This window comes from Rhinatrema bivittatum, chromosome 8 (assembly GCF_901001135.1).
Source record: "Rhinatrema bivittatum chromosome 8, aRhiBiv1.1, whole genome shotgun sequence".
Classification (NCBI taxonomy): Eukaryota; Metazoa; Chordata; class Amphibia; order Gymnophiona; family Rhinatrematidae; genus Rhinatrema; species Rhinatrema bivittatum.
In genome coordinates, this window is record NC_042622.1 from 153,145,692 (window position 1) to 153,172,616 (window position 26,925).

Genomic DNA, 26,925 nt, shown 5'->3' on the forward strand with positions numbered 1-26,925 from the left:
TAGTTCTTTTGGATTACCACACCCCAGATGCATGATTCTGCATTTCTTGGAATTGAATCCCAGCGGCCATATCTTCGACCACTCTTCCAGCTTCCTTAAATCCCGTCTCATTCTCTGTACTACTTCCGGCATGCCCACTCTGTTGTAAATCTTAGTATCAACCACAAATAGACAAACTTTACCTTCTATCCCTTCCGCAATGTCGCTCATGAAGATGTTGAACAGAACCGGTCCCAACACCGATCCCTGTGGCACTCCACTTAACACCATTCTCTCTTCAGAGTAGGTTCCATTTACCATCACCCATTGTCTTCTATCCGTCAACCAGTTTGTAATCCATGCGAAATGCAATCATCTGATTTAGATGGAATCGGGACACCACATTTGGTAAAAACTTGGGATGAGTATGTAATGCTGTTCGATTTTTAATTTTATTCTCTTTGGGCTGAAGTTAATGGCTATTAGGAAGAGTTTGCAGAAAGAATTGAGTGTAGTGAAATTAATCAGGTCCTTACAGTTTCTCTAATCTTTATATCGTTATTCAAACAAGGCTCCTCAGTTTCAAATGATAAATTGATACAACTGAGGAGTCTTTTTTGAATAAAGATATAAAGATTAAAGAAACTGTAAGGATTTGATTAATTTCACTACACTCAATTCTTTCTGCAATTATATACAGAGTGTGGATCTTGTTTCCATTTCTCCTTATTAGGAAGAGTTTTTCATGTCACAAATCTTCAATCTGCTTTTGCTATGAATTCATAAGGGGACCTCATTATCTGTTGGAGTATTATATTTAGATTCCACTGTGGTGGTGGTGTTTTGATTGGAGGTTTTAAATTATACAGTTCCTTAATAAATCTAGAGACTACTGTATGATGCAAAATTGAATGGACGCATTCATGCAAATAAGCTGCAGAGGCACTTAAATGGAATTAGACTTTAAGTCCGCCTTCATAAGGTGCATTAACTAATCAAGTAACTGTGGAATTGACAGGAGTAAGGGTCTGTTCCTTGTGTCTGATACCAGTGGATAAATTTTGTCCACTTATAGCTATACAATTTCCTAGTGGATGGTTTCCTTGCTGCTAGTAGAATTTTTTACTTTTTGAGAGAGTTGAAGTTTTTGAATCATTTTGCATTCGACATCTAGGCTGTTAGGGCTAGAGACTGTAAGTTGAGATGCAGAACTGTTCCCTCATACTGGGTTAGATAGTTTGGCATTAATGGCAATCTGATAGGCAGTGTTATTGCATGCCTGAAGCCATGGAAACCAATTCCGGCATGGCCAAAATAGTGCTATTAGAATCAGTGTTTCCTTATCTTGTCTCAGTTTTAAAATTGCCCTTGTTATTAAAGGAATTGGAGGAATATAGTAGGCCTTTGGTTCCATGATATGATAAAGCATCTATTACCGGTGCTTGTTTGGTCGGTCTCAGATTAATACCATTGTTGTTTGTAATTGAATGGTGATGCAAAGAGGACTATGGTCAGTGTTCCCCAATGGTGGTAGAGTTTCTATAGCATGTCATGAAGTGTCCAGTTGTGCAATTGCAGTTAACTACTCAAATCTGTCTATTAGGATATTGTCTTTCCCTAATAGCTGAGATCTGAATTTTCCATCGCCAACTTCCAAATGCTCATTGTTTCCTTGCAAAGCTGGTAAGAGCCTGTTCCTCTCTGTTTACATAAAACATTGCTACTTGGTTGTCCATGCGAAAACTTGGAAACATTTTTTTCTCCAGGGAAGATTGGAATATTTGAAGATCATTGTAGATTGTTCTCATTTCTAGAATATTGATGTGAAGACTTAACTCTTGCTTTGTCGAAAGTACTTACATACACATGATGCCAATATGTGTTCGCTATTCTTGGTTTGATGCATCCATTCTCAAAACTTTCTGTATTTGCAAGGGATATATGCTTTGTCCCAATACCAGATTCTTTGTTTCCGTTCACCACTTTAGGACGTCTAGACGTTCTTGTGTTATTGGAATTTTGTGATTGAGAGGCTGGAGGTGTTGATTCCAATTGCATTTTAGGTGCCATTGTGCATGTCTCATCTTGAGTCTCACTAAAAGTATAACTTGAATTGTTGAAGCCATATGCCTCAATACTTTCAAATACCTCCACGCTGTAATCCAACCGCTTTCAAATAAGGAGTGTGTCAGCATTTTTATTTTGTTTGTTCTGTGAATGGGAAGGTAGGCCTTCCCTTATATTTGCACCTTTGAATGCCAGTCTCCAAGGTGGAATCAAGTTGGATTTCTTGTAATTAACTAGAAATCCAAGGTTATGCATTGTTTTTATGCCTTGATGCGCATCTTTTATAGAGTTTAAGATATTCTTGATATTAGTCAGTCATCTATGTATGGAAATGCCAACAAATATTTTCTCCTTAGGTGAGCAGCTACTATTGCTAGGCACTTGGTAAAAGTTTTTGGAGCTGCCACCAGGCCGAAGGCAATTTCTCTGTATTGATAATGATATTCCTGAAGGCTGTATCTTAATTATTTTCTATATTTCTTGTTGATCTGAATATGTGTATAAGCATCTTTGAGGCCTAGCAAAGTCAACCAGACCTGTTGAAGATGTGTAGAACTGTAGCTACAGAAGTCATTTTGAATTTCTCTTTCTTTAGAAAAGTATTTAAGTCTTGGAGTTCCACTATTGGATGTAGATCTCCAGTTTCCTTCGGGACTAGGAAGTATTTTTTAATAAATTCCCTTCCCCTGTTGTTCTTGTGGGACCAGTTGAATTGCTTTTGATTTTAAAAGGGGTTTTAGCTCAAGTTAAAACCGCTAATTGTAATTCTGAATGATGTTGATAACAAGGGAGTTTTTGAAGTGGAAGCTTCTCAAAATTCAGGATATATCCTTAATGAATAATGTTCAGTATCCATTTGTCCATTATTCTTTGAAAAATTGTAGCCTACCCCTTATTTTCATGTATAGAAATGGGTTTGAATGTATTCTTCCCCCTTGGGTCAACATCCAGGTGTTAAATCTCTGAAAAGGCTACAGAGTCTGCCTTTGCTGCTGTCTGACCCAAATCTTCGTCTTGGTTGCAATTGGAAAAATTACTTACCTGATAATTTTGTTTTCCTTAGTGTAGACAGATGGACTCAGGACCAATGGGTATAGTGCTCTTCTGCTAGCAGATGGGAGATGGAGTCAGATTTCAAAGCTGACATTTATTTATTTATTTATTTATTTATTTGTAGGTTTTTATATACCGACAACCGTTTGCACATCGTGTCGGTTTACAGATAACTTAAAACTTTTTGGCAGTGTCATTACATAGAACTTTTTGGCAGTGCCATTACATAAAACAGTTAAACGATGCATACAAGAAAAACACATGAACAAATGGAAACTAGGTAACTATTTACAGGGGATGATGTTTCCTCAACCGGGGCGGAAGAAGGAGAAGTCGACAGGAGCACATTGTAAAAATAGTACGAGAAGCACAATGTGAGGATAATAAATCGAAAAAGTGTAAGCAGCTCATAAGGTCATCTGGGAGAAAGTTATTGTGAGAAAAAGTCGACAGGGATACATTGTAAAGGGTGATACAGGGAATGCATTATACACAGCTTAGAGCAGGGGTCAGGAACCTTTTTGGCTGAGAGAGCCATAAACGCCACATATTTTAAAATGTAATTCCATGAGAGCCATACAATATGTTTAAAACTAAATACAAGTAAATGTGTGCATTTTATGTAAGATCACACTTTTAAAGTACAATAAGTCTCTGAAAATATTACACCAGGCCTTAAGACACCAATACATCTCCTATTAGGAAAACGGACCAAGTCAGGCTGCTATAGAGTCCTACACAGAAACTACACGCCAGCAGAAAACCTCACCTGAATCACGTGCTGTCCCTCACCTAACATAGAATAAAGAGACCAAAACGCATAACAAGAAGCATGCAGAAAAAACTGAATTGGAAACTGCAACAAGCCAGAGTCTCTGTATGCAGTGTAACAAAGGAAAAAAGAAACATTACCCATCCTTATAAAACAAATCAAGAAATATAAAATCATCAGCAGTAAAACTGTACTAACAAAAAGAACATATTTCAAAACAGCTGATGAGTGGAATATCCAATAATTAAAAACTCATATAAAACATTTCCAGATACCAACAAAATATTTCAAAATAGCAGACACAAAGACCCAGTAATGAAAAATAAGGATACAAAAATTTTTTTGCTCTGCATACCTGGGAACGTTTGATATCAGGTGTCCTGAGATTGTTCTGAATTAGCAGGAGGTGGGGTGGTTTGCTTGGAACTTTCTCCTCTCTCAGTCACAAACCAGCGCTCTCTCTCACACTGGCTCTCAATGACACACCTATACACACATGCTCTCAGTACTCACATATACACATGCTTTTTCTCTCTCACTTATATAGGCTCTTAATTACGCATTTACACACATGCTATCTTTTCACGCTTACACACACACACAGGCTTTCAATCACATAAATACATGCTGTCTTTTTCTCTCACACACAGACTCTCATTCACATGCTTACAAACATGTCCTCTCTTTCTCTCATTTACACACAGGCTCTCAATCACATACTCACATGCTCCCTCACCTAAATCAGCTCTCAATCACACACAGACACACATGCTCTCTCTCTCTCATTTAAACACAGGCTCTCAATCACATACTCACATGCTCCCTCACCTAAATCAGCTCTCAATCACACAGACACACATGGTCTCTCTCTCTCATTTAAACACAGGCTCTCAATCACATACTCACATGCTCCCTCACCTAAACCAGCTCTCAATCACACACAGACACACATGATCTCTCTCTTACTTATACACACAGGCTCTTAATCATACATACACATGATTTCTCTCACACACAAAGGATCTCAATCATACACACATACTCTTTCACACAAACAGGTTTTCAATCACAAACTTACACATACAGGTTCCCAATGGTAAACTTACATTCATGCTCTCTCTCTCACAGACATACTCTCTTTCACATGTACAGGCTCTCAATCATTCACATACATGCATCTCTCACACATACACACACACACACACACACACACACACAAGAGGAAGTGGAGATGCATCTCTCACTCACTCACACACACACAGAGGGCCCCCCCCCCCGTGGCCCGGAAGAGGAAGTGGAGAGTATCGGGTGCGTGCGCGGCAAGAAGAGGCCACGCTAGTGCGCTCGGCATCGGCCCGAAGAAAAGAAGACTGCAGCGCGGCTCGGAGGAAAATGAAGAGGTTCAACCGCGGCCGATGGGACTCCGCCTCCGCGAGGGCTGAAAATGAAGAGGTTAGCGTCGGGAGGAGGCTGCTGCTGCCGCGAGTTCCCAGGGTGGGGGTGGGGGAGAGAGAGAGTGAATGAGCGAGCAAGCTGTGTTTGCTCGCTCATTCACTCTCTCTCTCCCCCACCCCGGGAACTCGCGGCAGCAGCAGCCTCCTCCCGACGCTAACCTCTTCATTTTCAGCCCTCGCGGAGGCGGAGTCCCATCGGCCGCGGTTGAACCTCTTCATTTTCCTCCGAGCCGCGCTGCAGTCTTCTTTTCTTCGGGCCGATGCCGAGCGCACTAGCGTGGCCTCTTCTTGCCGCGCACGCACCCGATACTCTCCACTTCCTCTTCCGGGCTGCGGGGGGGGGGGGGGGGCGGGAAGAAGAGAGCACGCCGGTGCCGCTGACTCCAGCTGTCCTGCCGCGTTCCGTCCGGGTTGACAGCATTTTTAAGCCCGGGCGGAGGAGGACCGGGGAGCAGCTGGGTCAGCGGGAAAGTGTGGCGACTGTCTGCGAGCCAGATGCAGCCCTCAAAAGAGCCATATCTGGCTCGCGAGCCATGGGTTCCGGACCCCTGGCTTAGAGGGTCATCAGGAAGATGGTTGTTGAGGGAAGGGAAGGCCTGTAGGAATAGCCAGGTTTTTAGCTTTTTTTTTAATTTGGGTGTAGATGTTTCAGAGCGCAGTGCTGGGGGCATAGAGTTCCAAAGGGTAGGGCCGGCCAGGGAAAAGGCTCTGTTCATAGTGGAAATAAGTTTTGTGGATTTGATAGAGGGGGTGCGGAGTGTCCCTTGGAGGGCAGTGCGAGTAGGTCTATTGGAGGTGCGGGTAAGCAGTGGGGGGTTGATCCAGTCCGTGTTTCCATTGATGATGCTTTTATGAATAAGGGAGAGAACTTTGAAAAGGATACGAGACTGTATTGGTAGCCAGTGAAGATCGATAAGGGTGGGTGTGATATGGTCACGTTTTCTGGTGTTGGTAAGGATACGTGCTGAGGCGTTCTGTAGGAGTTGCAAAGGTTTAGTGTGTGTAGCAGGGAGACCAAGGATGAGTGCATTACAATAGTCTATTTTGAAAAAGATAATAGACTGTAGTACTGTGCGAAAGTCAGTGAAGAATAAGAGAGGCCGGAGTTTTTTGACAGTTTGGAGTTTAAAATAGCAGTCAGCAAGGATAGATTTAATGAAGGGTTTAAGAGAGAGCTGGTTGTCAATAAGGACGCCAAGGTTACGGGTGTGGGAGGGGAAGGGCATGGCGGAGTATGCAATGGGAATGGAGGGAGAGGAATGTTTGTTAGAGATGATGAGGAGTTCAGTTTTTTGTGGGTTAATGGCAAGGTGCATGTCAGTGAGTAGCTGGCTGATGGCGGTCAGGCATGAGTCCCACTTTTGAAGAGCAGTTTGGAGGGAGTTAGTAAAGGGGAAAAGGATTTGGACATCATCTACGTAGATAAAGTGTTTGATGCCAAGATTAGTAAGGAGGGTGGTGAGGGGGAGCATATAAATGTTAAATAAAGTGGAGGAGAGAGAGGAGCCCTGGGGAACGCCTTGGTCTAGGCTGACTGGGTCAGATTCATTGTTGCCGATGGATACTGTATAATGGCGATCTTGTAAGTAGGATTTGATCCATGAGAGAGCAGTGCCGGAGATTCCTATGTTACTGAGCATGTTAATTAAAGTGATGTGGTTAACAGTGTCAAAAGCGGCGGATATGTCTAACATGGCAAGGAGAAATGAGTTACCAGAGTCAAATCCTTTAACGATGGTGTCAGTCAGGGATAGAAGCAATTTTTCAGTACTCAGGTTTTTCCGGAAGCCATATTGTGTGGGAGGAAGGATATTGTGTTATTCTAGGTAGTCAGATAGTCGGGAGTTGACTAATTTTTCCAATATTTTAGAAAGGAATGGGAGGTTAGAGATAGGTCTGAAGTTAGCTAGAGTAGAAGGGTCAAGGCTGGGTTTTTTGAGTATAGGTTTCACCACTGCCTGTTTTAGGAGTTTAGGGACTGTACCTTGTTCCAGGGAGCAGTTGCAGATGGAAGAGAGAGGTTTGGCGATAGCCTTGGGAATAGATAGGAGTAGTTTAGTCGGAATGGTTTCAGAGGGGTGGGAGGAGGGTCTCATTTTTTTCAAGATGTTTTCAATTTCAAGGGAGATATACCCCTGCAGTAACCTTAGCTCTTCAGTATTCTCTTCGAGAAGCCATTGTGGATATATCTTTGCTTAAATAACTTGATTAAACTTGATTAAAACTTGAACTGGTTTAACTAATTTCCAAACTGGAGACCGCCAGTGCACTCAACCAATTAACGTCAACACCAGATAAACTGTGGGTGTCTTGAACTAGGGGTAGGCTGCGGCTTACCCGTATTTGCTTAGTCTCGAGGTTTTCCTATCTGAGGTTCTCCTTTTCCAGGGCAGCCGTGGGCAGGATGCTGAGTCCATCTGTCTACACTAAGGAAAACGAAATCATCAGGTAAGTAATTTCTCCATTTCCTAGCGTGTAGCCAGATGGACTCAGGACCAATGAGATGTACAAAAGCTACTCCCGGACAGGGCGGGAGGCTGCTCATGGCCCACTTAGTACTGCCCTTGCGAAGGCTGCATCTTCTCGGGCTTGAACATCCAGGCGTAGAACCTGGAGAAGGTGTGTATGAAGGACCACGTTGCCGCCCAACAGATCTCGGCGGGCAACAGTAGCTTGGTTTCTGCCCAAGAAACTGCCTGGGCCCTCATAGAATGAGCCTAAACCTGTAGTGGTAAGGGCTTCCATGCCTCTATGTAGGCTGCCTTGATTACTTCCTTGATCCAGCAGGCTATGGTTGCCCGCGAGGCTGCTTCTCCTTGCTTCTTCCCGCTGTGAAGAACGAACGAGGTCCGTTTTGCGCACCAGTTCCAATCTTTCCAAGTACCGTACTCGGAGTCTTCCAATATTTAGGTGGCAAAGAAGGCATGAGTCTTCCGAGTCCTTATGTTCATCTGGAGATGGTAGTGTGATGGTTTGGTTTAAGTGAAACTGGGAAACCATTTTCGGTAGAAAGGAGGGGACGGTGCGCAGCTGTATGGTTCCAGGCGTGAACCTAAGGAAAGGTTCCCAACAGGATAGTGCCTGTAGTTCGGAGATGCGACAAGCTGAACATATTGCCACCAGGAATACAGTCTTCAACATCACAAGGCGTAGTGACAGACCACGTGTTGGTTTGAAGGAATCCCCAGCTAGAAAGTCTAATACTAGACTGAGATTCCATAGAGGCACCGGCCACTTCAGGAGTGGTCGGAGTTGTTTAACACCTTTCAGGAAGTGGGTCAAATCCGGATGGGCTGATAGCCGGATACCGTCCACTTTGGCCCTGAAGCAGGACAGTGCGGCTACTTGGACCTTGAGAGAGTTGAGTGACAACCCCTCCCTTCATACCATCCTGTAGGAATTCCAGAATCATGGGAATCTTGGCTGTCCATGGGAATATCCCGCGGTCCTCGCGCACCAGGTTTCGAATACTCTCCAGATCTGTATGTAAGACAGGGATGTGGAGAACTTGTGCGCTCGGAGCAGGGTGTCAATCACGGCCTTTGAGTAACTGCGCTTCTTCAGGCGAGTCCTCTCAAGGGCCAGACCGTAAGAGAGAATCAAGTCGGATCTTTGTGGAGAATCGGGCCCTGTCGGAGAAAGTCCCTGTGTGGAGAGAGGCACTGAGAGTTCCCCGCAAGGAGTCTTTGCATGTCTGCGTACCATGGTCATCTTGGCCAATCTGGGGCCACTAGTAGAACTAATCCCCTGTGATGTTCTATCTTGCGGATGACCTTGCCCAGTAGTAGCCATGGGGGGAAGGCGTACAGTAAGTCTTCTTCTGGCCAAGTTTGGACAAGAGCGTTGATACCTTGGGAGTGTGGCTCTCATCTGTGGCTGAAGAACCTGGGAACATGGGCACTGAGACGGGTGGCCAGTAGGTCCATGGCTGGGAGGCCCCAGTGATTTACTATCAGTTGGAAGGCTGAGGTCGACAGCATCTATTCTCCTGGGTCCAGGCTCTCTCTGCTGAGGAAGTCTGCTGAGACTTTGTCTTTACCTTTGATGTGGGAGGCCGAGATTCCTTGTAGGTTTATCTCCGCCCATGCCATGAGGGGATCTATCTCCAGAGATACCTGCTGGCTCCTGGTTCCTCCCTGGCGGTTGATGTAAGCGACAGTTATCGCGTTGTCTGACATTTCTCAAATCGCTTTGCCTCTGAGTCTGTGGCAGAATTGCAGGCACGCTAGTCTGAGTGCTCAAGATTCCAGGCGTTTTATGTTCCATTTTGCCTCTTCCTTGTTCCATTGTCCCTGGACCGTCAGTTCCTGACAGTGGGCTTCCCCCACCCTCACAGGTTCGCGTCCATGGTGAGCAAGGTCCAGTTCGGTGGGGATAGGCTTACTCCTCTGCTTAGGTGGTCTTCTTGGAGCCACCACTGGAGCTGAGAACATACCTCTGCTGGTAGTTGGAGGCGAATTGAGTAGTCCTGGGACAGTGGGTTCCACCGTGACAGTAAGGAGCGCTGGAGCGGTTGCATATGGGACTTTGGCCACGGGACGACCTCCAGGTTTGATGCCATGAGGCTGAGGACTTGAAGATAGTTCCATACCTTGGGGCATGCATTGGTCATTAATCATCGTAATTGTTCCATCAGTTTCCATCTCCTCGGGGAAGGAAGACTTTGTTCTGTTTGGTGTCGAAAAGGGCTCCCAGGTACTCTAGGGATTGAGAGGGCTGCAAGACTGCTCTTGCATGTGTTCACGACCCAACCGAGTTCCTGCAGTAGGCCCTAGACTCTGCTGGTCACCTGTCGGCTCTCTTCCGAAGACTTTGCCCTGATCAGCCAGTTGGTCCAGGTAAGGGTGTATGAAGATCCCTTCCTTCCTTAGTGTTGCCGCCACAACCACCATAATTATGGTGAATGTTCTGGAGGCGGTCGCCAGGCCGAAAGGTAGCGCTCGGAACTGGTAATGGTGACCCAGTATCGCAAAGCGTAGAAAACGCTGGTGATCTTGATGGACTGGGATGTGAAGGTAGGCTTCGGAGAGGTCCAGGGAGGTCAGAAACTCTCCTGGTTGTACTGCCATTATGACTGAGCGAAGAGTCTCCATGCAGAAGTGTAGTATCCGCAGATGACGGTTGACATTCTTGAGATCCAAGATGGGTCGGAATGATCCTTCCTTCTTGGGAACGATGGAATAGCACCCCATATTTTGTTGGGGCGTGGGAACCGGAGTTATTGCCTTCAGACTGAGTAGTCTTGTCAGGGTGGCTTCCACTGCCAGTCTCTTGGTGTGGGAGTGGTAGGGTGACATCATAAAATTTGTCTCGAGAGATGCTGCGGAACTCCAGAGAGTAACCTTCTCGAATGATGTTTAGTACCCATTTGTCCCACGTGATCCCGACCCATTTTTGGTAGAAGAGAGCAAGTCGACCCCCTATTTCCTCTTCCTGTGGATGGGTCGGCCCATTCCACTGGGCAACAATGAAAGTGTTACTGACCTAAAAAGGTCCTACTCTGTAGTATCTTGATGTGCTGAACACGAATATGACCATGAAAAGTTTTTATTGGCTCTCGTTTTGAAGATATTTAATATAGTTCACTTTCTATGTTTAGCCATGTAAATTTATCCAGTAGGACTGTAAATAAGCCTAGAATGATGTAATATTGCATCATATTGCATAATACCATCATGCACACATCATCCAGAGTTTATTACATCATTTTCTGATGCAATGCAGTTCTACTGCCATGCTGCTGCTGAGTAAGCTGACGTCAGCAGTGTATTATATGAAGCCCAGTCAGAAAGGGTGAGCATTTGAAATATTCATGCTGGCTGACTACTGCTGGACACTCCGCAGAGATGCTCCCGAACAGGTGTACAAGAGACAAGCAAAGAAATCTAAGATGTAGTCTATGACTTCATTTTTCAAACGGTATTAACCGTAGGTCTCCTACTATTGGCATACAATTCAAGATGTAATTATATTATTGCATATTACAAAAAAACTAGAGCCAATTTTGCATTTTCACAGTCACATTCATGTTTAGCACATGGAAATTTATAAGAATTGACTAATTTCATTTCAGTAACATGACTTTTGTGAAAATTTGTTGCCCAGTGAGCTATTGGCATACAGTTCAAGATGTAATTATATTATTGCATATTACAAAAAAAACTAGAGTCAATTTTGCATTTTCACAGTCACATTCGTGTTTAGCACATGGAAATGTATAAGAATTGACTAATTTCATTTCCGTAACATGACTTTTGTGAAAATTTGTTGCCCAGTGTTCTCATTGTGGAACACGGTTGGAGACTGCCCCCGGGCCTGCTCCTCTCTTGGTCTGTCGGTTCCGAAAGGGCTGGGATCTTACGGAGGGACGAGGTGTCTGGAACTGCGAGTTTCTGTAGGGTCTAAAGCGTTGTGAGCCTCTGCCCTTGGTTCTTCTGGGAGAGGGAAGCTGAGATCTTTTATTCCTATCTTCCAGTAGCCGAGGCACTGGAGATTCGCCCCACTTGCTGGCTAACTGTTCCAATTCGCTTCCAAACAGAAGGATCCTTTAAAGGGCACCTTTGTGAGATTCGCTTTAGATGTCGTGTCAGAAGACCAATTCCGTAGCCATAGTTGTCTTCTGGCTGCCATTATCAAGGCTACGCCTCTGGCTGAGGTACACACCAGGTCTGAGCTTGCGTCCATCAGGAATGCTGCTGCAGGTTCCATTGTCTCACCGGTATACGTTCCGGAGGTATTTGCCTCTCTCTCGAGAGGAGCAAGCAGGAACGTACCACCAGTACGCAACAGGAGGCAATCTGCAGTGTCATTCCTGTTGCGTCGAAGGCCTACTTAATGATGGATTCCAGTCGTCTATCCTGAATATCCTTCAATGCAGCCCCTCCCTCAACGGGAATCGTTCGCTTAGAGACGGCATAGACCATGGCGTCCACTGTCGGGAAACGCAGGCTATCCTTGATCGCTGGTTCTAGAGGGTATAGGGCTTCCAAGGCTTGATTTCCTTTGAAGCTGGCCTCCGGGGCATCCCATTCCAGGTCGATGAGTTCCTGGATGGCTTCCATCATTGGGAAGTAGCATGAGGCTTTACAAAGGGACACCAGGATGGGGTTCTTCTTTGGTTCCGCCAACGGGTCCATTCCTGGAATACTCAGAGTCTTCAGAGTCTGGGAAACAAGGGGCTGGTAGTTCATCCTTGTGGAAGAATTGAAGCATGGTTTGGTATGGTTTCTCCTTCTTCCATGGAGTCACCATCATCATCTGAGGTGTCTAGGTCCCTGTCAGAGAAATTCTTGGTTAGGCGAGGCATGTCCCGAGGCATCCGAGCAGGGCTGGGAGGATCTTGTGCTTCCGGCAGGGGTTGAGCCTGGGGCGTAGCTGGGGCTGAGTGTGCCTGAACAAAGGCTTGTAGCCCTTGGAAAAATTCTAACCAGGAGAAGGTCCCTTGCTCCATGTTAACCCCAGGGGGAGTCTGTGTAGGAGCCCCTAAGGGGCCCTCTTGTGGAGAAGCTATCTCAGAGATGCATAGATCCAAGGAACTATCGTCTGTAGTAGTTCCAGACCCATCCCCAGACAGTGAGGGACCAGGCTTTGATTCCCCCTGGGCTTCCTCACAATGCCGGCACAGGCAGGACTCCAGGCTGTGTGGCTCTTATGTGGCAGGCTGTTCACAGAGAATTCCTTCTGGCCTTCTTGGGTGCCGGTGCCATTGCTTCTAGCTTCAATGCGCGCGTGTAATTGTAAACGCAGCTGTGCGTGTAGATCTGCACGCAGGGTATGCGCCGTTATGTGCGTGGTGTGCGTGCCGCTGTGCGTACATCTGTACTGGACGCGCACAAGTTAGGCACATCGGTCACCCGGCCTGCCCCGCGAATACCGACGGTCGAGAAGGGAAGATGGTGCCGACGCCCCCCACATGTAAGATGGCGCCCCCCAAGGGTCTCCACATGGACCCCTGTACCGGATCGGGGCCAAGCCCAACCAGGGCTGCTCAACCCGATCAGTGCTCCCTTTTACCTCGCCGGAAAAGAAATCGAATTGGTACGGCAATCCGAGCCTTGGAGACCTGAATTTAAAGTTTTCTGCTTACCTGGTCTCTGCGCTTACCAATTGAGTGCCGGGACAGTCTCCAGCTGCAGGCGGAGAGGGCTTTACCTTCACCACCGTGCTCAGTTGTGCACCCGCTGCCTTTCAGCCACTCTGGGGCTAAGTCCACGTCAGAAACCAGCTACCGGACCAAGGCACACCTCTGAGGGATATCGGAAATCACCTCAGGAATTCTCAACTGGGGGAGGGACCCTTAGGTTTCACCGCAGAAAAGCGGGGCTCGATCTTCTTTAAGGTAAATTTTCTTTTTCTTTCTTCTTTGCTGTAATTCTTAACACTATTCTAGTGTGTGGGATATCTTTATACTATTTGAATAAAATCCTTTTCAAGGCAGCGGTCTTGTTTTTGTTTTTTCACTTCCATGGCTTTCCTAGACCGATTACGTCTTGTTTTGTGGGTCCTTCCCATCTTCAAATGCTGGCCAGTTAAAGTTATCTGGCTATATGTAGCCGGATAACTTTAGGCTGGTATATTCATTGGGACATTTATCCTGTTGAATATATGGGACACGTTATCTGGCTAACTTCTAGAAGTAGACAATTTCAAAGTGTGCCTATGTTCATTTGATTCTTTCTGCGCTGATTTCCCTGCACTTTTTTCCCCTGGTGCCATTCATTCAGCACCATTGTTTCCCAATGCCAACGTCTCGTGCCATTTTTCCTGTGTGCTAATGGTCCTGTGCCATTTCTTTTTGGTGCCAATGAATTAGCACCATTGTATTTTAGCAACAATGAGACAGTACCATTCTTTTTGTGTGCCATCTCCATGCCATTCTTTCTTGTTTCTGATAAGAACATAAGAAGATAAGAATATGCCATACTGGGTCAGACCAAGGGTCCATCAAGCCCAGCATCCTGTTTCCAACAGTGGCCAATCCAGGCCATAAGAACCTGGCAAGTACCCCAAAACTAAGTCTATTCCATGTTACCGTTGCTAATGGCAGTGGCTATTCTCTAGGTGAACTTAATAGCAGGTAATGGACTTCTCCTCCAAGAACTTATCCAATCCTTTTTTAAACACAGCTATACTAACTGCACTAACCACATCCTCTGGCAACAAATTCCAAAGTTTAATTGTGAGTTGAGTAAAAAAGAACTTTCTCCGATTAGTTTTAAATGTGCCACATGCTAACTTCATGGAGTGCCCCCTAGTCTTTCTATTATCCGAAAGAGTAAATAACCTATTCACATCTACCCGTTCTAGACCTCTCATGATTTTAAACACCTCTATCATGTCCCCCCTCAGCCGTCTCTTCTCCAAGCTGAAAAGTCCTAACCTCTTTAGTCTTTCCTCATAAGGGAGCTGTTCCATTCCCCTTATCATTTTGGTAGCCCTTCTCTGTACCTTCTCCATCGCAATTATATCTTTTTTGAGATGCGGCGACCAGAATTGTACACAGTATTCAAGTTGCGGTCTCACCATGGAGCGATACAGAGGAATTATGACATTTTCCGTTTTGTTCACCATTCCCTTTCTAATAATTCCCAACATTCTGTTTGCTTTTTTGACTGCCGCAGCACACTGAACCGACGATTTCAATGTGTTATGTATGCGTGTGTTCAATTTCTATGCCAACTTTTGCTGGCACCAATGCCTCTATGCCATTTTTGACTCAGCTTTTCAGCACATGGGATCTTGTCCTTTGTTATTTCTGCACTAATGACATGCTCTGATCTTTTTGAAGTGGAACCATCCTCTGACGGGGATGACCTTCTTTTATGTTTCAATCCCCTCTGCTCTAACAGCCGCGATTGGGAGGCTAGCCCCGCCCCTCCGACGTCACCAGCTCAAGCCGCGGACCGTTTAAATCGGTCGAGACCAACAACACCCGAGCCTCGGAGAACACCAGGCACCCACAGGGAAAGGAAGAGAAAAGAAAAAGAAAGCACAAAAGGCAAGTAAAAAAAAGCCTTAAAAGCTTTAAAAAGAACCAGGGACAGCTGTGATCGGGAGGATAGCCCCATCCCCTCCGTCACTAGCTCAAGCCATGGACCGTTTAAATTGGTCACAACCACCAAGCGTCGTGTGCCGAAGGGGCGCGACAAAGGGGCACTCCCCTTTGTGCATCCCTTAGTGAAAACCTTAGTGCTAAGACTAATAAGCTCTAAATTATCTTAAAACTTTCTTCATAAACGACCCAAGAAATGACAACCCCTCATCCTCCTAACTACAGAAAGAACCACATAAATGAACCGAAATTAGAAATTAACCGAAATGACATAAGCATGAAATAAAAAAACCACAAATACCAACACTCTACTTTAACTCATAACTCAAAAATATACAGCAGCTACTTAGCACTATCATTCATGCTTTTCAATGCACAAACCATAATAAAGAAAATTCCCATTATCAATGACTTTCTTCAAGATGAAAACCCGGATTTCATTGCAATCACGGAAACATGGATAAAAAACAAAGACAGTACTACTCAACCAAATCAACAACCCTTTCTACAAAACCTTCTCAATTCCCAGACAAAAAAAGAAAGGCGGAGGCCTAATGCTACTCCATCAAAAAAAACCTACAGATGAAATTACTCCCAACTAATAACTACACCCCTTTGGAAATTGCACTATTCGACTCACCAAAACTACAAATCTGTCTGATTTACTGTCCCCGCAATACTCTGGATCAAAACTGCTCATCAATTATTGAATTCTTCCTTACAAAAATATCCATCAACAAACTCATAATCATCTTAGGTGACTTCAACATACACATAGATACCATCCCTCACTCCAACACTTGTTCCTCAATCATTGACGCGCTCTTATCAATTGGTCTTAGCCAAATCATCAATGGCCCAACTCACAAAGCAGGTTGGGCCATTGACCTTGTCTTCATAAATATAACACATGGAATAACCACCAAACAAAGATCACCAAGATATCCTGGTCGGACCACTCTCTAATCCATGCAAATTTATACTCAAACCATAAATTTACTACAATAAAAAATCCACCTAAATCCTTCATATACAGACCACCTTTTCACATCGAAACACTTCAAGAATACTTACAAACAGAACTAACAAACATAGACCTATCAAATGCCGAGAATGCAACCTCCTCCTGGATCTCCATCACCAAAACAGTAGCAGATAAGATAAACCCCATGATAAAGAAAACAATAAAAAACCCAAAACATCAGAATCGATGGTACAATGAAAACATCAGATCAGTCAAACGAGAACGCAGAAAAAGAGAGAAAACCTGGAGAAACAACAATAAATCATCCACTCTACTTAATGCATACAAAGCACAACTAGCAGATTACAAAAAACTCATCCACAAAACAAAAAGACTTCTACTCAAATAAAATAAACAAATACCAACATAACCCAAAGATGTTTTTCACTATAGTAAAAAGCCTAACCAAACCTATCAATGATGACCAGCTATCTTCAACATCCAAGATCACAAGTAATGAATTTGCAGAATTCTTTAATGAAAAAATAAAAAACCTCATAAATAACAACCTCAACACCATCTCACAAAACCAGAAAAAACAAAAAATACAAATCTCTCAAACTTTAAGTTGGCCCAATTTTGAAACTGTATCATCACTGGAAATCCAAACAATCATCAAAAATATGAACCCAGCCAAACACCCTATGGACTCCATTCCCATAACGACGATAAAAAATATTGAGCCTTCAATAACTAAAATTTTAACTGACATCATAAACCTATCCCTCACTGAAGGAAACTACCCTGAATATCTAAAATCTGCAATTATTAAACCCATTCTGAAAAAGAACAACCTTGATCCAGATAATCCACTGAAATACTGACCCATATCAAACCTACCCTTCATTGCCAAAATCATTGAGAAAATCATTCACTCCCGTCTCAGTGACCACCTTGAAGAAAACATTTTACTTCCCACTCAATTTGGCTTCAGAAAACAACTGAACACAGAAACATTACTACTATCTTTGAATGACACCGTACTCAAAGGTTTTGAAAATGGCCACAGCTACCCTCTGGTACTACTTGATCTATCAGCAGCATTTGACACAGTAAACCACTCCATTATGATTGAACGACTATCTGAAATTGGTGCAAAAGAAAAAATCCTACAATGGTTCACATCATATCTTTCACAAAGAACATACCAAGTATGCGTCAATAATACCCTTTCAAAAAAAATAAATCTTCACACTGGAGTCCCCCAAGGATCCGCACTATCAGCAACCCTCTTCAACATTTATCTCCTTCCAATATGCCACCTCCTATCAAACCTCAACCTGACCCACTTCATATACGCTGATGACATTCAAATATTAATACCAATAATCAACTCATTGGAAGAAACCTACAAAAAAACAGCCACCTACTTAAACAAAATAAAACAACTACTATCCAACTTGAAACTCATACCAAACTTTGATAAAACTGAAATAATCATACTAGACAGAAAGAACAACTTCCCTCAACCACCTCCACTCAATAAACCAAAAAGTGGCTATCACTCCAGTCAATCACGCATGCAACCTTGGAATCATAATTGACAAAGAACTCTCCTTCAAAAATCACATCACAGCTAAAATCAAAGATGGTTATCACAAACTCCTAACATTACGTCATTTAAAACCTTTCCTCTCCCCCAACGACTTCAGATCAGTCCTTCAACTACTTATATTCTCCAAACTGGACTACTGACACTCATTATTCAACTTACCTCATAATACAAGCCACCCACTACAGATCCTGCAAAACGCAACTGCAAGAATACCCACTGGATCTAAAAAACATGATCACATCACTCCCACACTTATATCTCTACACTGGCTCCCAACAAAATTTAGGATCGAATACAAAATTCTATCCATACTACATAAAATAATTTATGAAATTCAAATAAACTGGCTTAGTTCTTCCATAAAATTGCATGCTCCAAACAGAAACCTCAGATCAGCAAATAAAGGTCTATTAAAGATTCCTCCTTCTAGATCCAAACAACTCACCTCAACTCAAAAGAGAGCAATTTCACTTGGAAGCCCCAAACTCTGGAACACCCTTCCCAATAGAACTCAGAATTCAAGAAAACTTAAAAACTTTCAAGAACGAGCTAAAAACATGGATGTTTACCAATGGCTAAAAAAACTCCGCTGCCATCCTTTCACACTTGAAAACAGATTGACCCAAGATTCTTGTGATTGACTTAGTTCTGTATTATGTTCTTGATTAATTTATAAACCTAGTTCATAATGTTATACTCTATATTAGCAATCATATGAACCGTTTTTGAAAACACTGACCGAACGACGGTATATAAAATCGATAAATAAATATTGCAGCTTAAGGTCACAATATATCATTAGGGATATTTTACCAAAGGGATTGCAATTTGAACTACCATATTCCGGTCTTAAAAAATGAAGGCATAGGCTTTGCTGGTCTGCCAAAGCCAGTTTGTGCTAGCATGTTTTACAAAATTTAGAATGGGTTCTTATCTTTCTTTACAAATAAGAATTAGTTGAAGTCAGCAGGAGGAGTTCTTTGAAGTCCCAATCTTTCTTCAAAGCTCTACTGATATTTTACTTTTCTTTTTTTTTGGGAATCATAGCTGCCATAAAGAGTGAGAGAGTTAACCGTTCGCGAAGCAGAGGAAATAACACTGAAGGAGAGGCGCGCGAGGACGTTAGCGCAGGAACTCTCACGTATGCCCAGTAGGTATACAGAGAACTTTCTAGGCTAGAAGAGAGAAAGAATCAACATGCTGCAGTCAGATGACATCAGCCAGTTTGTGTGGCTGCTTTGTTATGCTTGTCCACAGAGAACAAAACATTACATCGCATGTGAGCCCCGGAATCAAATAGGTAGCAGTGAGATGCTAGCTAGGCGGAGGCAATAACCAGAGATATAGGAATTGCTGAGACAATGTAAAACAGAGGCAATAAACATGAGACAAACTAGGGCAGATGGGAAAAAGCAGGGGACATAAACAGATACAGAACCACAAAGTGCAAGCAGGGGAAAATCAGGGGCAATGAACAGAGATTATTTGCTGATGAAAGAAAGTGTTTGGCAGGAATAATAAACGGAGAAAAATACATACAAGAAATAATATTCTACCGTATTTTCCGGCATATAAATCAAGTTTTTAACCCCTGAAAATCTTCTCAAAAGTCGGGGGTCGTCTTATAGGGCGAATAATTTCCGTATTTTTCGCTCCATAAGACGCACTTTTTCCCCCCAAAAGTGTGTGTGCATGTGGGGGGGGGGGGGGGGGGGGGGAGAATGTCTGCGTCTTATGGAGCGAATATAAAAAAAAAAAAAATCTAACAAAAACCCCCACCCTCCTGACCCCCCCAGACCTGCCAAATTAATTAACTGCAACCCCCACCCTTCTGACCCCAAGACCTGCCAAAAGTCCCTGGTGGTCCAGGAGCGGTCCAGGAGCGATCTTCTGGACTTGGGCCGTCGGCTGCCAGCAATCAAAATGGCGCCGACGGCCCTTTGCCCTTACTATGTCACTGGGGTCGACCAATGGCAGCGGTAGCCCCTGTGACATAGTAAGGGCAAAGGGCCGTCGGCGCCATTTTGATTGTTGGCAGCCGACGGCCCACGTCCAGGAGATCGCTCCCGGACCCCCGCTGGACCACCAGGGACTTTTGGCAGGTCTTGGAGGGGTCAGGAGGGTGGGGGGTTGTATTTAATTAATTTGGCAGGTTTTGGAGGGGTCAGGAGGGTGGGGGTTGTATTTAATTAATTTGGCAGGTCTTGGTGAGGTCAGGAGGGTGGGGGAAGCTGAGGGATTAGTTTTAAAGGGTCGGGGTGGGTTTTTTGTTTATCAGCTCGGGCGCAGCCGATAAAAAAAACCCCGATCGGGCTGGACGAAAAAAAAAAAAACACGATGTGAATCGGAACCGGAATCAGAACCGATTCCGGTTCTGATTCACATCTCTATTACCGGTACCTCCTTCTCTGCCTCTCAGATCTCGCACATGCACGTCTGCGCCGCTTCACTGCAGTCCTCAGGAGCGAGATCTGAGAGGCAGAAAAGGAGGTACCGGTAATAGGATACAAGGGTGGACCAGAGGGATGCGTTACCGCTCTGATAGTCTTGGAGACAGGGAGGGCTGGGCAAGCAGGGAGAGCTGACCAATCCAAGCAGGATCTGTATACAACAACCAGCCAATCGCCGGTAAGGTACATCGCTTGCCGTGATTGGCTGGTTGTTGTATACTGGGTACCACATACAGTATGGTTATGTAGTGACACAGAAGGGTAGTCTTATACGGCGAGTATATCCCAAACTCTATATTTTAACTGGAAAAGTTGGGGGTCGTCTTATACGCCCAGTCGTCTTATACGCCGGAAAATACAGTATTTTAAACCCAGTTCTAGTCCCAAAGCATTTTATATAACAAAATTCTCAACTTTGTGCCCCTCTCACGACCCCTGACAGCAATGCCCAAATTTGAAAACTGAATCTAAAATCCCCCCACCGACCTAGCTGCAACTTAAGCTGCAACTTGTTTCAGCTAAGTTTAGCCATTCAAAGGTTATAAAAGGACACACAAAACTGAACTTCAACACACGCAGATATCTGTACATTCTGATAATCTCTCTTCCTATTGAAGAAAGCTAATGGTTCTACAGAACCAATCAAAAACTTTTCTGACACCAGAAAGTTAAGAACTTTTAACTTACGAATGCCCCAACATTACCCTCTCGCTATATGAAGTTACAGCTGAAACTGTACACAGGTGCCTCTGCAGATACTTCCCCCAGCCCCTCCACTGCCTGACTTTAGTTACAGCTGAGATTGTGCACTAGGTCTTTCTGCAGACACTTTCATCAACTCACCCCCCCCCCCCCCCACCCCTCCCGCCTTTCCAGTCTCTCTGCATCCTGTCTCAAATTATAGATGTGATCACACACCAGGTATCTCTGCAGACACTTCCCCTAGCCCCCTGCAGTCTGTCTTGAGTTACAGCTGTGAATTCACACCAGACATCTGTGCAAACACTTCTGGGGCCTCTCTCGAATTACAGCTGAGACTCCACACAGCAGAGTCTCTGCAAATACTTCCTTTGGCCCTTTCATGGTCTGTCTCAAGTTACAGCTGTGATCATGTATCTTTATAGACACTTCCTCTGGCCCCTCTGCATCATGTGTAAAGTTACAGCTGTTATCACGTACCAGGTGTCTCTGGAGACATTTGAGGCTCTTGACATATTTGAGACAAAACTCGCAGAGGTAGAGGACGGGTAAGGTAGTGAGCTCCTGTGGATAGGGCGAGAAGTACCAAGGCTTCAGTCGATGCCGACCTAGTTCAATGCACTCTATGTTCTTCATGCGGGTGATGATGTCATCGTGGCTTCGGTCTGACACCAGGCTGCCAGTCATGCGTGGGGCAGACGGGATGCCATCTGAACTGTCCTGGGAGTCCTGCAGGAAAGTCACAGGAAAAAAAAAAATCAGCTTATCATGGCACTTCAGCCCAGTCCCGTGGCAGGGGAAAGCAAAATTGCTTACCTGTAATAGGTGTTATCCCAGGACAGCAGGATGTAGTCCTTACATATGGGTAACGTCACTGGACGGAGCTCTATCACGGAAAACTTTCTGTCAAAGTTTCTAGAAACATTTGACTGGCACACTGAGCCCACAGAGCATGCCCAGCATGCCATGATCCCTCGAGCCACAGGGGTCTCCCTTCAGTCTTGTGTGTAGCAATAAGCATTAGCAAAAATAAAATAAGAAAACATACCGGACCCAACTCCGCAGTGTGGCAGGTAGGTTTCGTGAGGACTTCCATCCTGCTGTCCTGGGATAACACCTATTACAGGTAAGCAATTTTGCTTTATCCCAGAACAAGCAGGATGATAGTCCTCACATATGGGTGATTAGCAAGCTACAAGCTGAGTTATTCTTGTATTGGACTAACAGCAAACAAATTGTGCAATGGGCACAACAACTGGTGTACTGTTGGAAAAAATGAGGCAACCTGAAATCACAGTAGGTTGGATGCGGAAGGAGTTGGGATTACGCTGGAAACAAGTTCTTTAAGACAGATTGTCCGTAGGCTGAATTCTTGTCGTCCTTCTTTGTCCAAAAAATAATGAGCTGCAACGGTGTGAAGAGAAAGCAAATGTTGCTTACCTGTAACAGGTGTTCTCACAGGACAGCAGGATGTTAGTCCTCACATATGGGTGACATCACAGGATGGAGCCCAATCACGGAAAACTTCTGTCAAAGTTTCCAGAACTTTGATTGGCCCCTACTGGGCATGCCCAGCATGGCACTAACCCTGCAGCCAGCAGGGGTCCCCCTTCAGTCTTGTTTTGAAAGCTACAGGCAGTGCCGAAAAATAAAATAAGAAACGAACCCAACACCGCGGGGCGGCGGGCGGGTTTCGTGAGGACTAACATCCTGCTGTCCTGTGAGAGCACCTGTTACAGGTAAGCAACATTTGCTTTCTCACAGGACAAGCAGGATGGTAGCCTTCACATATGGGTGAGTACCGAGCTGAGGATGTCCGAACATGTACCAAAGGTACCCAACGGCATGCAACAGGCACAACAACTGGGGTGGAATTTGGTAGAGGGCATCCTGAACCCCACCGGGCAGGCGGAAGGGTGTGGGTACGTCACGTTGGAAATAAGTTACGCAGGACAGACTGGCCGAAGATGGAATCTTGTCTTCCGGCTTTGTCCAAGCAATAGTGGGCTGCGAAAGTATGGAGAGAGCTCCAGGTGGCAGCCCTGCAAATGTCAGGAAGTGGCACCGATCATAGGTGTGCTACTGAAGTCGCCATGGCCCGCACAGAGTGTGCTTTAACACGATCTTGAAAAGGAATGCCTGCTTGCTGATAGCAAAAAGATATGCAGTCCGCCAACCATGAGAAAAGAGTCTGCTTACCCATGGGTTGCCCTAATTTGTTGGGATGGAAAGAGACGAATAACTGAGTGCTCTTCCTGTGGGCAAGTGTACGGTCTAGATAGAAAGCTAGAGCCCGTTTACAGTCAAGGGTATGCAGAGCCTGTTCCCCTGGATTGGAATGGGGCCTGGGAAAGAAGGTAGGTAGTATGATGGATTGATTAATGTGAAACTCCGAAACTACCTTAGGTAAAAATTTAGGGTGAGTGCGGAGTACCGCCCGGTCCTGCAGGAGTTTAGTGTAAGGCGGATAGGTAACTAGGGCCTGTAATTCACTAACCCTGCGAGCTGAAGTAAGAGCTAAAAGAAAAATCACTTTCCATGTGAGATATTTTAGGTCACAGGAGTGAAGAGGTTCGAATGGTGGTTTTATGAGCCGACCGAGAACCAGATTAAGGTCCCAAGAAGGGGCCGGAGGACGTAAAGGTGGCTTGATATGGAGCAAGCCCTTCAAAAAGCGTGTTAACGAGGGGTTGTACTAATATAGGGACGTCCCCGACACCTTTATTGAAGGCGGCTACCGCACTGACATGCATTCTGATGGAAGAGGTCTTTAGACCTGACTCTGACAAATGCCAGAGATAGTCCAAAAACCTTGGGATTGGACAGGAAAAGGGATCAAGGGATTGCGAAGCGCACCATGATGTGTACCTTTTCCATTTATAGGAATAAGATTTTCTTGTGGAAGGCTTGCGTGAAGCAATGAGGACACGAGAAACTGAATCTGAAAGATTAAGTGGTTGAAGGATCAACCTTTCAACATCCATGCCGTCAGGGACAAGGCCTGAAGATTGGGATGGCGGAGGCATCCGTCGTTTTGAGTGATCAGATGCGGATCCGTTCCCAAGGGAATGCGCCTGCGGATGGAGAGATCCTGGAGTATGGGAAGCCACACTTGGCGTGGCCAGTGAGGTGCTATCAGGATCATGGTTCCCTTGTTCTGACGGAGCTTCACTAGAGTCTTCGAGAGAAGAGGCAGTGGAGGGAATGCATAGAGCAGACTGGTTGCCCACGAGAGGAGAATGCATCTCTGGGCTGAGAGCGCTTGCTCCGAATGAGGGAGCAGTAATTGTCCACTTTGTGATTCTGAGGGGATGCAAAGAGGTCTATCTGGGGGTATCCCCATTGGCAAAAGATTGAGGTCTCTACCGAGGGGTTGAGAGACCACTCGTGTGGCTGGAAGACGCGACTCAGTTTGTCTGCCAAGACATTGTCCACTCCCGGCAAGTAGGTGGCCCTGAGGTACATCGAGTGGGAGAGTGCTTCCGCCCAAATCTGCGCAGCTTCCTGACACAGGAGGAAAGAGCCTGTGCCTCCCTGCTTGTTGATGTACCACATGGCTACCTGGTTGTCCATCTGAATCAGGATGACGCGATTTGATAGGCGTTCCTGAAAAGCCCTGAGAGCATATTGCATTGCTCGACGTTCTAGGAAGTTTATCTGATGTTTGGCTTCCTCTGGAGACCAAAACCCTTGTGTCTGTAGATTGTCCACGTGGGTTCCTCACCTGAGGTTGGAAGCATCGGTGGTGAGAATGAGTTGCTGATCTGGCACTTGAAAAGGCAGTCCCTGGAGGAGATTGGTCTGATCTTTCCACCAGGCAAGAGACAGACGGAGAGAGTTGGTGATGTGGACAATGGTCAACAGAGGCTGAATAGCTTGAATCCATTGTGACCTCAGAGTCCAATGTATGAGTCTCATGGCCAGACGGGCCATTGGTGTAACATGGACGGAGGACGCCATGTGTCCCAGCAGGACAAGGAATTGGCGAGCTGTTGCTGTATGTTGAGACCGCAACTGGTGAGCGAGGGCTACGAGTGTTAGCGCTCATTGTCGAGGTAGAAAGGCTTTTGCCTGTAAAGTGTCCAAGTCTGCCCCAATGAACGACAAGTTTTGAGATGGGATTAAATAGGATTTCCCGTAATTGACGAGAAATCCTAGAGAAGTTAGAGTGTGTAGGGTCAAATCGAGGGACGACCGAGCGGCTTGCTGGGTTGGAGCCCTGATTAACCAGTCATCCAGATAGGGGTAGACGTGGACACCTTCTTTCCTGAGGAAAGCTGCTACAACTACGAGGCATTTGGTGAAGACTCGTGGTGCAGATGCTAGGCCGAAGGGAAGCACTTTGATAGTGCTTTGGGCCTACTAAAAACCTAAGGTACTTGCGATGAGTTGGAGTTATCGCAATGTGTGTGTATGCGTCCTGAAGGTCCAGAGAGCAGAGCCAGTCTCCTCTTTGCAGTAGAGGTAGAAGCGATACTAAGGTTACCATCTTATTTATTTTATTTATTTATTTATTTATTTATAGATTTTTATATACCGTGGTACGTATAGATATACATCACCTCGGTTTACGGTGAAACAATAAATCAGCAACAGGCTTTACATTTAACAGATAAACACAGTAGAACATCTTGAACTTTTCTCTCTGTAGGTACTTGTTGAGAGCACGTAAGTCCAGAATTGGACGAACTCCTCTGGATTTTTTGGGGATCAAAAAGTACCGGGAATAGAACCCTAGGCCTTGCTGCGAGAGTGGGACGGGTTCTATTGCCTTTAACTGGAGAAGAAGGGAAACCTCCTGCTCCAGAAGGACAGAATGGTCGGATACTCTCCATGCTTGCAGAGGTGGTGAGTCCGGTGGAAGAGCAAGAAAGTTTAGGTGGTAACCCTGAGCAATGATTGCTAGCACCCATTGGTCAGTAGTGATTGATTGCCACATGTGGTGAAAGTGGCACAATAGACTCCCACTGGTATACTTGGCAGAGGAATCAGGCTGCTGCTCTCCAAGAGAAAGTCAAAAACCTGAAGCAGGCCCTGGATGGGGAGCTGCTTGCGGCTTTTGCTTTCGGCTTTTGCTTTTGGGCCTGGCGAGGCTGAGGTTTTTGGGAAGGTCTTGCAGTTCGGGACCTTGCTGGTGGAGGATGGTACTTCCTTGGACGGAAGAATGACTTCTTCGAGTCCTTCCTAAAGGGCTGTCTTGAGGGGAAGGTGGAGGATAGTACTTCCTTGGACGGAAGAATGTCTTCTTCGAGTCCTTCCTAAAGGGCTGTCTTGAGGGGAAGTCATAAGGTATCGATGAGAGCTATTTAAGGGTCTCATGATGGTCCTTTAGTTCAGCCACTATTTGCTGGATCTGTTCGCCGAACAGATTGTCTCCTACACATGGTAGGTCAGATAGCCTGTCTTGTACTTCTGGGTGAAAGTCAGAAGATTTGAGCCAGGCCCATCGTCTTGCTGAAATGGCAGCTGCAGACACTCTAGTGGAGGTGTCGAAGATATCGTAAGCTGTTCTTATCTCATGCTTTCCTGCTTCAAACCCCTTGTTGACAAGGATTTGAAGCTGTTGTTGGAATTGGTCAAGCAGGGTTTCAGAGAAGTCCTGTATCTGCTTGAAAATGACCCTATTGTATTGGGTCATATACAGCTGGTAAGCAGCAGTTCTGGAGATGAGCATGGCCCCTTGGAACACTCGTCGACCAATATTGTCTAGGAATTTGTGTTCCTTAACAGGAGGGGTAGATGAGTGAGGCCTCGTCATTTTTGCTTTCTTCTGAGCTGATTCCACCACAACTGAGTGGTGGTCAAGCTGAGATTTTTGAAA

The 26,925-nt window shown here is 45.1% G+C and overlaps 1 protein-coding gene across 2 annotated transcripts in view; it reads right to left on the minus strand.

Moving 5' to 3' along the window:
* KAT5 (lysine acetyltransferase 5) overlaps positions 1–26,925 on the minus strand; it is a 177,105-nt gene that overhangs the window by 33,438 nt on the left and 116,742 nt on the right. For both annotated transcript variants that reach the window (XM_029614310.1, XM_029614309.1), the window contains one exon: positions 21,585–21,833. In XM_029614310.1, coding sequence (XP_029470170.1) covers positions 21,585–21,833 — 249 coding nt within the window. The remainder of the gene's footprint in view (positions 1–21,584; positions 21,834–26,925) is intronic.